The sequence below is a fragment of the Lampetra planeri genome, chromosome 30 (genome assembly GCF_965212315.1).
Source record: "Lampetra planeri chromosome 30, kcLamPlan1.2.h2, whole genome shotgun sequence".
In the NCBI taxonomy this organism is placed as follows: Eukaryota; Metazoa; Chordata; class Hyperoartia; order Petromyzontiformes; family Petromyzontidae; genus Lampetra; species Lampetra planeri.
The window spans coordinates 4,109,681-4,128,319 of record NC_136136.1 but is presented as its reverse complement, the minus strand read 5'-3'; the positions used below and the strand labels follow the sequence as shown (position 1 = coordinate 4,128,319).

At 52.7% G+C, this 18,639-nt stretch overlaps 1 protein-coding gene across 1 annotated transcript in view; it reads right to left on the bottom strand.

Annotated features, from left to right (window-relative positions):
- Positions 1 to 18,639, bottom strand: part of LOC144728736 (echinoderm microtubule-associated protein-like 6) — a 119,167-nt gene that overhangs the window by 34,890 nt on the left and 65,638 nt on the right. The window contains 5 exon segments of the mRNA XM_078608342.1: positions 611 to 752; positions 2,991 to 3,118; positions 7,642 to 7,753; positions 14,423 to 14,625; positions 15,824 to 15,924. Coding sequence (XP_078464468.1) covers positions 611 to 752; positions 2,991 to 3,118; positions 7,642 to 7,753; positions 14,423 to 14,625; positions 15,824 to 15,924 — 686 coding nt within the window.

The window sequence follows — 18,639 nt, the reverse complement described above, 5'->3', positions numbered from 1 at the left end:
CGAATAAGCTCATTTATATAATAAAGAAACTCATTAAATGAGATCAACAAAAAACATCGGTTAGCATAATCCACTTCGTGATACTGAAGGTGAATGATGACGGGTGAATGATGATGGGTGAATGATGATGGGTGAATGATGATGGGTGAATGATGACGGGTGAATGATGATGGGTGCAGCGCTAACACCCGCGGCCCTCACAGCATTATATGCTTCCCCCCTGCTCTGCACGGCTTCCCTCCGGTTCCTTCTCTTTCCTCCCACGGCTGAAAGCGAGCATCACGCAACGTAATCGATGTCAGCGACAGACATCGCGATGCTGAATAATAACCTGCAAATCAGAGGTCGCAATCAGGTACCCGATACCCGTACCCTACCCGTACCCGGCCGGGTACGGGTAAGGAATCAAAACCCGTTTGCGACCTCTGCTGCAAATCAACTAACCGTGGATCACACATCATGGCAGAGACATCGCCCCCCCTGCCGCCTCCTGCGAAAGCCTTGGCAGCACTCTCCTGAAAAGGAGCTTCGTGGGGGGGGGGGGGGGGACGACTCGGCGAGGCCTTGCTTGGACGTTAACGTGCGGAAAGGCCTAACGAGGCGGCCGTACCCTTCTTGAGCTTGCGCACGGCCAGCATGCAGTGGTTGTCCGAGAGGTCCCACACGCGCAGCGTCTTGTCGTCGCTCACCGACGCGCAGATGGGCAGGTGGGGGTGGGCGGCGAGGCCCCACACCTCACTCTGCATGTGTCCCTGGGGTCCGGTGTCAACGACAACGAAGATAAATGACAATCAAGGGGCCGAGACAAACGATTGACGCAGCCCTGATCGAGTTTCAAATATCACGCGGAAACGCGGAAAAAAAACACTCCAAAAGCTCGGTCTCGTGGATTACGCGATAACCATCAGCAGTTCCTGAGGAACTGCACTGTGGTCCTCTTCTTGACTTAGGTCACCGTCGAAATAAGATGTTTGAGCACGTGTGGCCAGCTGACAAGCAGCAGTGAGACAAAGGCAACCGTGGACTGGTTTCCGCACTGATTGGGATTTATCGGTACGGCACAACGCTCACTGCTGCGAAGTCTGCTTCTCGGAACCATATCTTGCAGAGTGCACACATCGACACTACGGGCGCCCACTGGCTTGGCTCATGCCAACGATAATGAAACCTGCAAATGACGAGCCCAAATCAAGGTATCACGCGACGGCTGTGAATTTAATGTGGGATGCCACCGGTGCCCACCCAGCAGCAGCAAAACGGGTTGGCAACATGATAATTGGTTTTTTACCCTTCTATCTGGCAACAAAACTGACACTTTTTTTTACAAGGAGTCATGTTTGCATAGACCACAATACCTGCAGTCATAATGCAAACAAAAAACATGCACTGTCCTTGAAGTTGATTGGTCCACACCCGAGACAGCTTTCCTTAGAGCCTAGTCTCACATGGGTTGGACCAGATGACGCCAAAAGGCGCACAACTTAAAGACAATGCACCATAAGAGTATGAAAGCTCGGGGTAAGCATTTACACCATTGGAACCTCATTTGCCAGTAAAAAATATGATAAAAAAAACTATTATCATATTTCTTACTGGCAAATGAGGTTCCAATGGTGGGTTGGCAACAGTTCGCCGATTGGCAGGTCTTGTGTGATGGGGTCGAGAGGTGGATACCCCTGCCTCCGCTAAGACCATTGGGCACGCGTGGAAGAGTAGGCCAAAATCCTCTCTAGAGGGGCTCCTTGCACTTGTCTCTGTCATGGAGGCCCTTTTTGTCAGCAGTGGCAAGAGCCAGAAATTGTAGGGCTGCATTTTGACCTTTTACAATGTTGGCCGCAGTGGGTGGGCAACCTGGGTCCCGTTGACCCCCCCGTGGAGGGCCACTCATGTGGCCCACTGACTCGTCTAGGTTGAACATCGCTGCTCTACACTACACATTACACTTTATACACTACATACTACACTACACGATACACTACACACTTTACACACTTTACACTACACGACATACTACACACTATTTACACACTTTACACTACACTATACACTACACACACTTTACACACGTTATACTACACGACACACTACACACGCTTTACACTGCACTATACACTACACACACTTTACACACTTTACACTACACGACATACTACACACAGCTTTACACGCTTTACACTACACTATACACTACACACGCTTTACACTACACACTTTACACTACACACGCTTTACACTACACGACACACTACACACGCTTTACACTACACACGCTTTACACGCTTTACACAACACTATACACTACACGAGTGGTGGGCAACCTGCGTCCCGTGGAGTCGCTCGTGGTGGCCTGGTCTCGGTGTGTCTCGGGCGATGCGTGGGGTCGCGATGATTGCACGATCACGATGCCAAGCCTGCGGCCTACTCAGGTGGAGATCGAGTGGCCCACCGACTCGTCTGGGTTGCCCCAGCACTGGTCTAGGCCTAAGGCAAAGTGACTCCCTTTGATGATGGGAGGATGGGGAGACACTCCCTCCCACCCCCCAAATTATCATGACAAAATTTAGAGCCCTAAATTTTTACACATGTACCTCCCCCACTCCCCCCCCCTCCCCTTTGCCTAAATGTGTACATCTTTTAAACTATAAACTTTTTTATATTTTACCATAGAAGGCGCAATGAGCTATAGAGCTATTTTTCAGAAGCAACATGGCCACAATTGATAGCCCAACGAAGTGGCTTATCACGTGGAAAGCAGCCAAATAGTTTGAAATGCATGTCTATTCCAAATGTGGAGGGAAAACCCTGAAGGACCCGGAGAAAAATCCATGGGGAGAGAGAGAAACATGCAAATTCCAAAAAGTATTGTTTCGCAGTCAAAAGCCTCCCCCTCCCCAACCACCACCCCACCCCTTCCCAAAGAGGCCTGACTGCTCCCATCCGCAGAGAAAGCCGAAGGCGTCACATGCCAGAGGCTCAAGCCGTGGTCCCACCTGCACCAGCAGCATCATGGGGCCGCTCTTGTCCACCTCCAGGATCTCGCCGTTCTTCGTGCCCACCAGGATGTGTCCGTGGCCCAGCGTAATGGCTCGGATGGACGGGTTGTCCTCGAGCAGCAGGCCTGGCTCGGGCAGAGCGCAGCGACAGGGGGTCACGACCGCGATCTCCACGCGCCGATGCTCTCACACTCTCTCTCGAGCCACGGCCATCCTTCGTAGGTGCGGCCCAGTCACACGGCGGTCACTTAGTGCACCCTCTATCGCGATCAACTCCCCTCTGCTACCCTGTCGTGGTCACTAAGTGCCCACTCTATCGCGACCAACTCCACTCTGCTATGCTTTCGTGGTCACTAAGTGCCCCCTCTATTGCGACCAACTCCCCTCTGCTATGCTTTTGTGGTCACCAAGTGCCCCCTCTATCACGACCAACTCCCCTCTGCTATGCTTTCGTGGTCACTAAGTGCCCCCTCTATCACGACCAACTCCCCTCTGCTATGCTTTTGTGGTCACTAAGTGCCCCCTCTATCACGACCAACTACCCTCTGCTATGCTTTCGTGGTCACTAAGTGCCCACTCTATCGCGACCAACTCCACTCTGCTATGCTTTCGTGGTCACTAAGTGCCCCCTCTATCACGACCAACTCCCCTCTGCTATGCTTTTGTGGTCACTAAGTGCCCCCTCTATCACGACCAACTACCCTCTGCTATGCTTTTGTGGTCACTAAGTGCCCCCTCTATCACGACCAACTACCCTCTGCTATGCTTTCGTGGTCACTAAGTGCCCCCTCTATCGCGACCAACTCCCCTCTGCTATGCTTTTGTGGTCACTAAGTGCCCCCTCTATCGCGACCAACTCCCCTCTGCTATGCTTTCGTGGTCACTAAGTGCCCCCTCTATCACGACCAACTACCCTCTGCTATGCTTTCGTGGTCACTAAGTGCCCCCTCTATCACGACCAACTCCCCTCTGCTATGTTTTTGTGGTCACTAAGTGCCCCCTCTATCGCGACCAACTCCCCTCTGCTATGCTTTGGTGGTCACCAAGCTACTTCGTTGGGCTATCATTTCTGATAGAAAATTATAGTTCATCGTAAAATAAAAACGAGACGCAAAACATGATTAATCGATTCTTGAGTTGAAACGCAGCCCTAAATCCATTGCAGATTCATTTCATCTCGAGTGGCACGGCCGATGAGAAGTGAACGGACAAGCGCCACTACCACATCTCAGCCAGCAGATGGCAGTTTTACTTACGAATTCAAGATCGATTGGATCAGCACTCGTTATTTGGCTGAAAGCCTCTTATAATATGTAGAGGACCGCAAAGCTTTGGCAAAAAATGTTGGCGCCGGCTCAACCGTCTGGCTTCCCGCTTCCCTGTCGTTCCGCAGCGACTGTGAGATGCGGTTTGCATGAACGAGAACAACGCGATACAAAACTAAAACATTATGATCAAAACAACGTAAAGCATCGATGAGCAATTTCATGCTGGAGTGACTCACGTTCCTATTATTTCGTGTCCCCAGCTTGCCATCCAGCACTTGGTGAATCGTGAAGAGATCTCACTACCTAAGGCCCATTTGCAGAGCTTTCAAGCCGGGAGACATGCGACTGCACGAGATTGCCCAGTAGGCGCACGAGTTGGGGAGTGCGGCGCTAGTGGGAGCACGGGGTGGTGGGGGAATATCCAACGATGGTCGTAGTCGAGTGTTCTTCTTCGCGAGGCCTTCGGGCTCTCCGATAATACACGAGTGAAAAGACCCCCCCCCCCCCATCATCATTACCATCGTCGTGTTGCTGTCAAAGCACCAATTGGCATGTTTTGTTCACGTGACAAACCTTACTCATTGGCCGTGTCGGGTGGTGGTGGCGGGTTGAACGACACATTGATAATTTCGCGCTCTCAACCAAAAAAAAAACCTCTATTATGGAAACCCCAAATGGTCTCAAATGTGTGGCGAGCCCCTCACGCTGATGTTGTCTTATCAGGCGAAAGTGACCCACAACTGTAGGGTTTTTTTTCTCTCTCCCCAGTCTAAAGCCCCCCCCACCCACACCCTCACCCCCCAAACAGTCCCATTTACTGCCGGCTCAGTATTACATCCGACAAATTGGTATTGTCCGAAAGGCACCGGAGGCTCTTTGGTTTGAGGTTGCGGTTAATCCAATAAGGCAACCGCCGCAAGGTGAAAGGGCAGGATGACGCTGGCGCTTAATTAAAATGTTCAACTCCCCCAGGGGGTGTCCCCTTTTGCGATGAGTGGGGGGGGGGCATGACGGTGCCGATGCGTTAATTGGCTTTGAAAAGATTTCCCCCCACGCAAAAAAGAAGCGTGGCAGGCGATCGCGCGACCGTCATCCCCGAGGCATGTGTCGGAGTCGGCGAGTCGTGCACGGCGCTCGCACCGTACGCCAGAGGTCGCAATCGGGTACCCGATACCCGTACCCTACCCGATACCCGGCTACCCGTACCCGGCCGGGTACGGGTACCCATTTGCGACCCTGGTGCGGCCGGGTACGGGTACGGGTAAGGAATCAAAACCCGTTTGCGACCTCTGCCGTACGCTGCGGTGCACGGACGGCTCGAAGCAAGTGAATAAATATAGATGAGCGCAACTCTTGTGCAGAATGCTTCACCGTAAACGTGTTTTTATCCACCGGCTTTCCGGATGAGCGCCATTCAGCCGGCCTGTGTATCAGGCACGCGAACTCCGCATGCGCCAGAGTCAGGATCGAACCCACGGCCTCTTCCTGCATGCCAGGCGAGGTACTGTAGTTAACATCTTGGCAATCCGTAGCCGTTGTTCAGAGGCGGCCTTGTCACACGTGGTAGCTCATCGAAGTTGCTGGTATCGTCCTCACCACACGTGTGGAATTGTAGTGGCAGCCAAATAACCTAAACGCGTGTTGATGCTAAAATGTGGAGGGGAAAACCGCAGGACCCAGAGAACAATTCACGTGACCACTGGGCGAGACCAGGCGGTACTCCAAATATACAATAGGTACCATCAGGATCTGGAATCGAACCCACAACCTCCTGTGTGCCAGGCGAGGGAGATAATATCTCGAAAAATGCTGCTGCGTTATATTTGGTCCAGAAATCCAGTGGGACTAAAATATATTTTGCGTGGAAACACAGAAGGGAGTTTTGCATATACAGTATATACACACAGAGAAAGATCCCCCATATGGCCTTGAACAGACTGTTGGGGCAAGTGCTATTCGCGAGCACTTACGAAGGGCATCAGGGCACACGAGTGGGGGAGGGGATGGGTGGCCAGCACCTCGCCCGGCCGCATTTCACCTCCCGGGTAGCGATGTTTACACGCCGCACCAGGTACTCATTTGAGGCTGAGTAGACCTAGGGGAGGCCCAGGACCGGTTCTGATAATCGAACCCTCGGGGTCGCCGGCTTTGGCAGCGCAGCGCGCCAACCGCTGCCCCCCCACACGCACAAGTGACGTGAACGCCCCTCGCCAAACTGGGCCCTCATTCACCACTCCCGCAGCGCGAGGCCGAGCCGCAGGGGGTCCTCAGCGGCACCGCGCGTGTCAAGCCACGTGCCGACAACAACGCCGCACGGGGTCAACCCCCGCACGGGGTCAACCACGCACGGGGTCAACCCCCGCGAATTTGTCCGGCGGCTTAGGCTATTGCGGTTGCGTAACGTTACGCTGCCGCACTATGGGCAAGGCTCGTTAAGCATTACGATGATTTCCGCAGGAGGCCAAACGAATGCGTTGTGATGCTACATGTCTATTTTTATATTCCCCTTTAGCTTTGTATATAATAATTAAACAAATCCCACAGAGCGTTAAAAATGCATTATATTGATGGCACGGGTGAGTGTGTCTGTGTCAGTATGAGCTTCGAGCAGCATTTGTTTATTCAAGGGTACGTGAGTGGGTGCGTGAGTGAGTGCCTGAGTGGGTGAGTGAGTGGGTGTGTGAGCGGGTGCCTGAGTGGGTGAGTGAGTGGGTGCGTGAGTGAGTGCCTGAGTGGGTGAGTGAGTGGGTGTGTGAGCGGGTGCGTGAGTGAGTGGGTGAGCGAGTGAGTGTGTGGGTGGGTGAGTGGGTGGGTGGATAAGCGAGTCAGTGTGTGCGTTAGTGAGTGGGTGAGTGAGTGGGTGTGTGAGTGGATGCGTCAATGAGTGGATGAGTGGGTGTGTGAGTGGGTGTGTGAGTGGGTGAGCGAGTGAGTATGTGAGTGAGTGCATCAGTGAGTGCGCTGCTTATCCGCTCTACATATGAAGACTCTCTCCTATACAGTACTCTACCAAGATGACAGGTTATCTAGGGAGAATGGCCATTGCCTGAAATGTTAACTACATTATCTATACATTATTTTAAAGCCACGGTGTTATTGCTGAATCCGTAGCATTTTTGGAAATATTTTTTTTATTATCACATAAAGAAAGAAAACTATCTCTCTCCTGTACACATATGGCAGATGTACACGCCAGGCTCATGTGAAGATTGTCCCAGGGAAAGATGGAAGGCGGGCTACTCCTGTACGGTGATATGAAGATTGCCCATCCACAAACTCCGATGGAAGATGGGCTACGCGAGTAAGTTTGACACGAGAGTTCTCTCTCTCTCTCTCCGGACACACGGACGGGCAGGAGGCGAAGGGCTCTCAGGGCCTACCCTTGGAGCCCGGCGCCAGCGACGACCTCTTGATGGCGTACGTCTTGAGGCAGCGCTCGAAGTTGTCGTCCCAGAGTCCGACGATTCCATCCTTCCCTCCCGTGACGAACCCCTAGCGAGAGGAACAACACCATGCGCACACAAGGTCAGCCCCGGAGTAGTGGGGGGGGGGTGGGGGGTGGGGGAGCATGAGGGGGCTGCCCCCCCCGCTGCTAAAAGCTCAGCCCCCCTCTACTCAAATCGGTGCATTCATTGCTGCTAAAAAGCAATGGCGTTGAAGCCTTTCTCCTCGTGCAACGATGTCATTACGGTTCAGTTTTACACACAGAGCGGTCGTTATCGTCCGGGGCAAGCTTCCATCTCACGATCAGACACGAGCCGCGAGGCGGCAAGCCTGCCGGTGAGTCGGCGCCACAATCAATTGCCGAAGCTCTGCAGTCCTCCATACATGAAGATGTTTTCAGCCACCATTGGAACCTCATTTGCCAGTAAAAAATATGATAATTAGTTTTTTACCCTTTTATCTGGCAACAAAACTGACACCTTTTTACAAGGAGTCATGTTTGCATAGACCACAATACCTGCAGTCATAATGCAAACAAAAAACACAACTCTGATAATATATGCACTGTCCTTGAAGTTGATTGGTCAACACCCGAGACAGCTTTCCTTAGAGCCTAGTCTCACAAGGCGTGCGCCTTTTGGCGTCATCTGGTCCAACACCAAGTGAGACTAGGCTCTAAGGAAAGCTGTCTCGGGTGTGGACCAATCAACTTCAAGGACAGTGCATACATTATCAGAGTTGTGTTTTTTGTTTGCATTATGACTGCAGGTATTGTGGTCTATGCAAACATGACTCCTTGTAAAAAAGGTGTCAGTTTTGTTGCCAGATAAAAGGGTAAAAAAACAATTATCATGTTTTCAGCCAGTTGATGTTTTTTTTTGTATACGTGGGAGGAAAGCGGAGCACATCCAGTGAAAACCCACGGGCGCGAGATGGGCTGTGACATCGCAGGGCCGTGAGGGATGGAGATGGCGCGGTTAGGCCTCCAACCAGCAGTGGATAGACCACGGATAATGACGAGTGACGATGATGTTCAGACGCCGATCGGGAACCGCGCACGCGTCTCAACCGTGCCGGATAGTCACGTCAAACGAACCGCAATTCACGGTCTCACAAACGCCGCACGGCTCCGTCCATCGCTCGCGATCGCCAAATCCCGATTTATGGCGTTTCATCACCGCTATTTCCTGCGCGCGAGCATAATGAACCCGTGCAGAAACTCGAAGGCGGCAGTAAATCTGACCGTAAAACACACTCTTAAAACCTCATTAAGGTACGCCGTAAACGTAACATTCGTAAGTTTTTTTTTTTTAAACCCAATCCCTTCCTCCCGTTTCACGCCGCGCCAGGGCGGGGCGGGCGGCCAGCTGGCGGCTGGATTTTATCGGCGCTCGTAACGCTCCGCGCAGTCTCCCGTCGGCGAGCGAGGCGAGCGTTTTGGAGCATTCAACGTCCGTCTCCATTAGCCCATTGCGGCAGCGCCCTGAAGAAGGACACCGAAACCAGAGCCGGATTACCGCGGGGTGGGGGGGGGGTCATTGGCTGACCCCCCCCCCCCCCCCCCCACTAAGACGTTCGACCAGCTTGGAGGAGTAGGCCCAAGTACGGTCGAGTGTGGGGTCTCTATGGCTATTGCTAGCAGAGGCCCTTCCGCCAGCAGTGACGTGGGCACGGGATTGCAGGGCTGTACCCTTTGTATTTCGAGGGGCCCAGTTGGTAGCGCCTTCACCGCCTAACGCAGAGATTGCCGGTTCAAAACCAGGTGCCGCCCTGGTTAACACTGCGGCCGTAGAAAACCATGCAAATACACCACGCGCCGTCTTCTTCACAGCGGACGTTAAATATCCCGTCATGTGATTCGCAAGAGTAGGTCATTCGTGCGCCGGTGTCATGGTCCAAATTTTCCCCAAATTTCTCTGCCTCGGACTGCGAAAGTTTGGCAGGAACCTACTGTGAGGCTTTCTGGGTATCAAAGTGTACCGATAATTAGAAACATTCTTTCGTGTAATTTGATCGTTAAAGTCATACCAGCAGGTTGGCGATGACTGCCAGTTATGGGCCGAAATCCAAACAGTTGCAATCATTTTAAATGTGTATTTCAACTTTTATAACGAATCCACAATATAAAAAACAACCGAAAGTAATGGAATTGAAGAGCAATGGAGTGTTTGGCATTGTGGGCAGAGGTGGAGGTGAAGCAGCCGAGGGCAAGGAACTGGATAGACAAAGAGGGCCCCCCACCCTCACCGCAGCCCCCTAGAACGAGCGACAACCTTGGGCCCCACTCACACCTCGCACCGCCCTGGGCACGGCCACACGGCGAGCTTGGAGAGGCGGCATTGGGCGCGTGACAATTCACGCGCGTCGCTGGTGCACGTCGCTGTCACGTGCTTTGTTTTTGCCATGGACGTGCCAATCGACACTCCTGGACACCTCTCGCAAACCACATGAGTCCACCTCAAGGGATTCATCCAGGTGAAACATTTTAATTGATGCTATGTTATTTTTTGTTTTGCCTCCGCTACGAATTTTTATGATTGGTTCACGAGCAGCAGTTCTCCGTGGTTTGGCATCAGCCTGGCTACAAAGGAATTAAATTATCTCCCCCTCCTCTCCCCTCCCCTCCCCTTTCCACCTTCCCCACTTCTCCGTAGCCCGTAAATAGACACCTAATTCGAGACCAAAACATCGCACCTCCGGGCCTTGACATTCCACCTCCTCCACCACCTCGAAGACAAGGGCGATGGAACCATCGACAGCATCGGAAACATCACCAGCAGGCCGACACGCAGCATCCCCTCCGTGAATGGATAATAATTGAAGACACCAGCCACGACTTTGGCCATGCCCGCCCACGCTACGGACGGTGCAGTTACACCCACTGTGGTCTTGAGCTCATTCCAGTCGAGGAGGAACGGCACAACTTACACGAACTCGCTCTCTCTTCCCGAGGGCTCTCTCTCGTCGTCGCCAGCAGACCTGCACGCATTGTCGTTGCCATCATGCGCAAGGGGAGATTAACCCAGTGCCCGGTTCTCTCTCAGCGCAGTTGTACACAAACCTGTCAACTGCTTATCAGTGCCAATACCTTAGAACAGACCAATTCAGACCTTCTTGGTCACCCCCGTGCCCCTTATACATCTCAACGTTCATCCTACAAAGTCCCATCACAAGGAAGAAACACAAACAAATAGACATATTTTTCCCCGTATTGAAACGGCTGTACGCCGTACGGACCTGAAAACTCAATTTCCCTGCACAAGAATACGGCTGAACCGTACGGGTTGACAGGCGTGTGTACACCACATGCACACTTGAACAGCTGTGCCACCGATTGCGAATCAAATTATTATTTTGTCATCGCCGTGAATGCTGCGCGTTCTGCTGGGGCGCAGTGAAGCTTTGCTGAACGCATACTTCATTGGAAAGACGTTATCAACCATGTAAAAAACATTTAACTACACATATTTGGACCATCTTATTTGACAGGTACTATTCTACTTTACTGAGTGTTGACATCCCCAGCGTTAAACAGTACTCTCCTCTCCTTTTTTGTATTTGGATTGTCAGCCAACCCGAAGTCGAGGTACACCGATTGTTCTCTTTTAGCCCCGCCCACCCCCCCAACACGTTCCATTCACTGGCTACCACATTCAGATAAGCCCCTCCCCCCTCCTCCACCCTTAACTTGTATTTAAGAGCTTGTCTCTTGGAATTTTGCCTCACTTAATACAGTAAATTTTATCTGTGACGGTCCCACCTGATGACGGAGACATGTGTTGCCTCCGAAACGTCGTGAGTTATTATTTTATTTCTATTATTTATTTATTATTATTTATTTTTTTACCTACGTGACTTTAACCGAAAAAACCTAAGAGTACGAATACTTGGCGTTGTATGTGAACGGACAACGATCGATTCCCACGCACACGCAGGGAGCGTTGTACGTGCATGCGGTTGTCACGTGACGATGCATCGTCACGTGACAACCGACAAGGGCATCGTCACGTGACAACCGACAAGGGCCAATCCGCACTGAGCAGCGTGACGAGGAACGCTCAAACCATCGCCGCAACGAACGCGGTGGTGTGGGGGAGGCCTTCATCCTACCGTGGATTTACAAACGGCAATACATTGTTGACAAGCGTGATAATGGTCAGACTAAAATATTTCTGCATTTTTCTACGAAAAGCCTCAGAGAGTCCCCTAGCATGCAACAGTGCTCTTGGGAAAGCGAAGGCTTTACTTTGTAAATGAATAAATAATTCTTATTGTTGTTATTTGTATTGTGATCATTGGTGTGACCACACACAAGGTGTAGCATGTTCCCTGAATTATAAGACGCTCCGGAAAATAAGAAGCACCCCAAACCTCTGGCCAGTGTCAATTAAGTTATTCAAATCTGCACACAGACACGCACAGACATGCGCACAGACCTGCAGACACACACGCACAGAACTGCACACACACACACACAGACCTACGTACACACAAGAAAACACACACTCGCACGCACACGCCGGGGCCGACGCACAAACACAACGACAATGATCACTTAGATCCCCCCGTGTCGCCTTTACAGACTGTTGGGGCAAGCGCTGTTAGCGAGCACCTATGAAGAGTGGTACAGCACACGAGGGGGTGGGTAGCCAGCACCACGCCTGGCCGCCTTTGTCTCCCCAGTGGCGATGTTTACACACCGCCTACTAGGTACTCATTTGAGGCTGAGTCGACCTAGGGGAGGCCCAGTACCGGTTTAGGTAATCGTCACCGGCGTTGGTCGTGAGCGGGAATCGAACTCGGGTCGCCGGGTTCGTAGCGCAGCGTAGCGCTGAACGCACGCAACGCGCACAGACACACGCACGCGCACAGACACAGACACGCACAGACACACGCACGCGCACAGACACACGTGCATGCGCGCCTACCGTATTACAACGATCGCCCGACAACTTTTGCTCGAATTCGCAGGCCCCCCCAGTAAAAATATAAAGTTGCGTCATAATCCAAGGAATACGGTAATAGTTATTTTCAGAACAAAGTGCTTCTTCAAGTGCTGTGGATCATTTTGTTACGCTTGCTCGGGCAATCCTCAAAGGTGTTTGGCTATTGACATAACAGCCGAGGCCATTAATAGGCGTTCGGTAAGAGAGAGAGGTGGGGGGGGGGCGCGCCGTCCCAAAATCAAAGTTACTTTGCCCGTCTCACGCAGAAGACAGCCCCGACACGCACAATATCGATTTGGGCTGTCGGACGGTTGACCGATTTAGATATGACAATACCAACACAGAATCTCATCTCGTATTGGCACCATTTATCCCCGCCCCAACCCACCACCACCACCACCACTGTCCCAAGCCCAACGCCCCCTCCACCCCCCAAAAAATAGAGAAAAATTGACAAACGCATTATTGTCTGGTAAGACAGGGGCCACGGCAGGTGCATGCCTGCTGACAAATGATGACCACTTTTGTGTTGAAAACGGCGGCGTTAAAAGGCCGCGCCTGACAGTTTGATGGCTGTGCCGCTTTTGTCTGGCAGAGAAAGAATCTTTGAGGCTCCGTTCGATGGAAAAAAAAAGTTTCAACGGCCGGACTGGGCCGCCTCGCGCGGGGTCCGACGCTGGTCAACGACGTCGGGACGACACGGCACGACGCAGCCGCGTCTCAAGGGGCCGTGCAGCAGCATCGTTGGGTGGGTGTTTGTTGAAATAGACAGAGGAAGAAGAACAAAAAACACATAACCCCAAAGAAGGTTTAGAGCCCGTGGGGGCAAGGAGTTGACAGCGTAGATGGTGCGGGTGAAGGGAGTTGCAGAACGGCGAGGACAGTGGAGGAAGGATGAGCCAGCGAGACCTCCCGCTGAGCTAAAGTTGACCCTCCCTCCCCTCTTGCTGATGACGGACGCTTGTGTTGCGATCGAAACGTCGTAGTTTTTTGTTATTTTTTTAACCTATCTACGTGACTTTACCGAAAGACCCAAGGAATATAAATTCCTGCAGTCACGAAAGCTTTAAGTCAAGAGTTGTCTGGGGGCTAAAGCTAAAACTAAACTAATATTTTTTTTATTTCACCAGGAAAGTTCTCACTGAGCTATGCGGCTCGTTTTGGGAAGCGACCCGGCCACAAACGATGTCTCAACCGAGCGGCTTATCACGTGGGAATTTATAGCAGCACCAAATACTCTGAGATGCATGTTGATTCTAACCGGGGAGGGGAAAAAAACCAGAGGACCAGGAGAAAAATCTACGCGACCACGGGGAGAACATGCAAACTCCAAATATACAGCAGCAGGCGTCAGGGTTGGGATCGAGCCCACGACCTCCTGCATACCAGGCGAGGGAGATAACATCTCGCCACCGTGACTAGAACGGGAAGCCTCGGTTGCTGGAGTGGAGTTTGTGCTGACCGGAGTTCCGGACCACGCGGGCCGCACAAGAGGACGGGAGACCTCCTGCACACAACACAAAGGCCCCCCGTATAGCCTTAACAGCTGGTTGGGACAAGTGCCGTTAGCGAGCACCTACGAAGGAAGGCCAACAACACGGCACTTGAGCGGCCTGGGTGGCCACAACCGCTCCTGGCCGCCTTTGTCTCCCCAGGGTTTTGTACGCATCGCACCGAGCACTCGCTTAATACCGAGTCAACTTAAGCGAGGGCGGCGAGCGGGAGGAGCCGACCTGTCAGCCGAGCTCGCGATGCGGCGCGCCAGGTTCACCTTCTCCAGGGCGTGCATGCTGAAGATGGGCCCGTCGTGGGCCTTGACGGTGCGCAGCAGCGTCGCGCCCTTCCACAGGTAGACGTCCCCGCGTGCCGCCCCCGCGTACACCGTGTCCTCCGCCTTGCCGTACACGGCGCACATCATGGTGTCGCGCCGCGCCAGCGCCCCGAAGTCGCCGCGCCGAGACGTCAGCCCACCGCCTGCGGTGGAGGGGGGTGGGGTGGGGGCGCGAACGACACCACAACGGCGTCGTGAGCGGGGGCGGCCGTTGCTCATTGAGGGATGCCGCTGTTGGCGAGCGTCCTACACCACGGTCGTCGGCGCCACTACAGGTCGGCATTCACCTCGCTCGGCGCTGGAAGAGCTTCGTGAGATTCTGATAAAAGCACCTTGCCTTGCATTGCGAGCCATGGTCTATCCACTGCCAGTTGAAGGTGTCCGCGGGCAGTTGCCACCTGTTGGGGTCGTTCCGCGCATTGTTGTGGCAAGCCGTCTACCACCCATCCTCCCCCGACGTTTCTACCCCCCCCCCATGTACTGGAAGCTCCTTCGGTTCCCCTTTCACTGCTACGTGGAGTGAAACGTCGGACGCCGTGCCGAACAACCCGCGGCACAACCGCGGACGAAACGCCGGAGAGCCGCGCTGCTGCACAGCGGCGAACACCCACGCGGTCGTAGCGATCTGTGTCGTTCCATCTCTGTGTGGTCCCTAAGCGATGAAACAATTTGTATTTTATTCAGGTAAGGCCCACTGAGCTATGCAGCTCTTTTTTTTCAGAAGCGACCTGGCTGCAAACGATAGCTCAACGAAGTGGCTTATCGCGTGGAAATGAATTGCAGCCAAACACTCTCAACGCGTGATGTTGAATCTGAATGTGGAGGGGAAAACCGGATTACCCGGAGAAAAGTCCACGCGACCACGGGGAGAGAGACAGGCAAACTCCAAATATACAGCAGGTGTCAGGGTCGGGATCGAACCCACGGCCTCCTGCATGTCAGGCGAGGTAGTTAACACCTCGCCACCGCGGCGCCCGTAACTTTGGCAGCCACTCCGTCGTTAGTCTCGAGCGACGAGTCCTAGCGGACTCCTCCTGGTGGGAACACCTGACGTATCTGCCAACGCACGACCCTTATTTCATTTGGGGGAGGGAACAAAAAACTCTCGCGTGATGAACGTCAGAGGACACGAGATAGGACCCAACAAGATACGGCCGGACAGATTGATGGACATTTGAGACATTCGACCACAACTCACGCACACAAGGGGCATTGGGTCCACAGGTCCCCCCCCCCTTGCCGCCCCCCCCCCCCGATCCCCCGCACACGTGACGTTAACCGGTCACACGTCAGGACTGACCGCCAGTGGCGTGTGGCCACCATCCCTGGTGGAGAGCTCACCAGTGACTTGCCAGAATTTGATGTGGTGAATGCCGACGGTCACGAGCTTGTCGGCGTCGTGAGGGTTGAACCGGGCCACGAAGATCTTCTCTTTGTGACCCCTGCCGTGGTGGCCAGGACATAAACAAAGAGAGAGAGCAAATACACACACAGTATATACATTTGAATGCGATGCAGACGTAGGTGGCTCGTGGCTGTAACAGGGCAACAGTCACACTGATTCACCAGCGCCAGCGTGTACGGCAGAGGTCGCAACCGGGTACCCGATACCCGTACCCTACCCGATACCCGGCTACCCGTACCCGGCCGGGTACGGGTACCCGTTTGCGACCCTGGTGCGGCCGAGTACGGGTACGGGTACCGGTAGGCCGTGAGTCACTGATGAGTAACCGTTTGTCACTCATTTCGGGTAGGGTACGGGTACGGGTAGGGAACGGGTACCCGTACCCGGCCGGGTACGGGTACCCATTTGCGACCCTGGTGCGGCCGGGTACGGGTATGGGTAAGGAATCAAAACCCGTATACGACCTCTGGTGTACGGGCCTTTGGCAAAGAGCACAGGGTTGCCACCAGTAAGAGCCCCTGGAAAGATCGGCAATCGCTGAGGCTGCAGCAATGTAATTACATTCAAGACGGCAAACGTCAAAAGGAAATGTAAGAGGTCAGAACACGTTTGTCGAACCACAGGGGGCGGAATTACTTCATGTAAAAATAATAATGATTGAACTGTATATATTTATTTCATAAGGCATCTTCCACGTCGATATATCTCAAAGGCGCTCGCTGTATGTAAAAAAAAAAATACGTGTTAATTACGAGACTAATGTCGATTCTATGATTACCTAAAGCAATCGTCGATATGCGAATAAATTAGTTGAATCGTCGATAACCGCCGCTCCAATGATGCCGCTGACCCGTTCATGGAAGAAAGAAAAAAACACACGACGACACAAACCAGCGCAAGACAAACGGCAAACAACCGAACGCTCCGCTGGCCTTCAGCGCGAGGCCGCTTGCGTCGAAACGGCACCGCGCGATGTGACAGCTGTCACGGGGGGGGGGGGGGGGGCGGTGTCCGTCGGTGCTCCGCTCCCACCCTGGTGGTCTTGGTGCACGACGGGGCCCGTGCCCAACGTTCAAACTCTGTTGTATGTACTATGAGACATCTCCTTTACCACTGGCAAAATATAGTAGTAGGTTTTTACCCTTTAAACTGGTACAAAACTGACACCTTTATACAAGGCATCATGTTTGCAATAACCGCAACACAAGCAGTCAAAATGCATTTTGACACAAGCAGTCAACATGCATTTTGACTGCTTGTGTTGCGGTTATTGCAAACATGATGCCTTGTATAAAGGTGTCAGTTTTGTACCAGTTTAAAGGGTACAAACCTACTACTCTTTTGTATGTACATTGAACTTTTTTCGTGCCGTGCATTGCCGACCGTGCTAATGGCAGGTCCGGGGCGGGGGGAGGGTTAGGGGGGGGGACAATGAACTAGACACTAAAAGCAGTTCTGAAGAAATGAGGTTTCGATCTAGGGCGTCAAGTCAAGCGCGGTTGCTGCGTGTTTGCATACCCCCCCCCTCCCCCGCAATACGGCTCCGTGTGCGAGACTCTCCAAAATTGCACGATGCAAGCATAATACTAATAATAACAAAAATAAGAATGATTTCCACGTTTCCTTGACAATTGACTGCAGGATGAAGGCCTCCCCGCGTGACCGTGCCAGTCACGGAGATTTGGTCTCCAGATCCAACGACTTCGCCGTGGGTCCCGATCATGAGGACAAATCCCCCGTCAAGGCGTCCCAGCGACAAAACGATGATTTGTGTCGTTTGTTGTCGCTGTTGTTGTAACTCGGTGACCCCGTGCCCCATACTGGACATCTGTGCAAAAGAGCTTCACACCTCATCGGATTCCTTCCCTCCAGTCTAAATAAAGATTCTGATAATCCGTCGACTTTCTGGGACGAGGCACGTGGCGTGGATTTAGCAGCGACTGCACGGCTCTCTACTGCGGCTCCTGCACCGGTGTAGGAAGGGTGATGCTTTGTAAATTGTCGAGTGACATTTCTGATGGCTTTCGAATGTCTGTACCAGTGCTCTTCATTGCAGGGCCCCAAGGGCCACTGGGCGACCCGTGATGTGCGGCGCTCGACAATCACACAAATTGTGAAAAAAAACCCGATCATCAGTATCGTGCTGCTGTCAAACCCCCAACGGCTTCAAATGGTGTGGCGGCCCTCACGCTGATGATGTCTTATCGGAGAAAGTGCCCCCCCCCCCCCCCCACTCTGGAAATTAGTGAAGAACACTGAACTAAACAGTAACATCTCACAAATTGTTGAGGTTCCTTCGGCAAACTCACTTCCTAAAGGAGTCGCCAACACTTGCCAGTCATTAGCGTTATTTTGACCATACTTCACCACGATGGTCAGTGAGGATTGGTAAAGTACGGGAGCATGGTGAGGGGGGGGGGGGGGATGGGGGTGGCGGGGGGTGCAGATATTGCTCGCAACCGATGTTGCCACGGCTGCCAATGGAACTCGGGTCCAACCGGATTCGTAGAGCAGCGCGCGGACCATTACGCCATCGCTCGCCCAAACTTTACGCAGATAATTTTTACAATCAGAATTGTAGTTCAACGCCGGTGTAATTGCAATACACATTACGCCATTGTGTAGCCGAAGTGTGCAATTTTGGGGTGAATTTGATTTCAATTAGGGCTGTAATTTTTTTTATAAAAAATTGCTGCTCATGCGATGGACGAGCGGGTTGCATTATTAGTCAACCATTGCTGCGCGTTCTGCG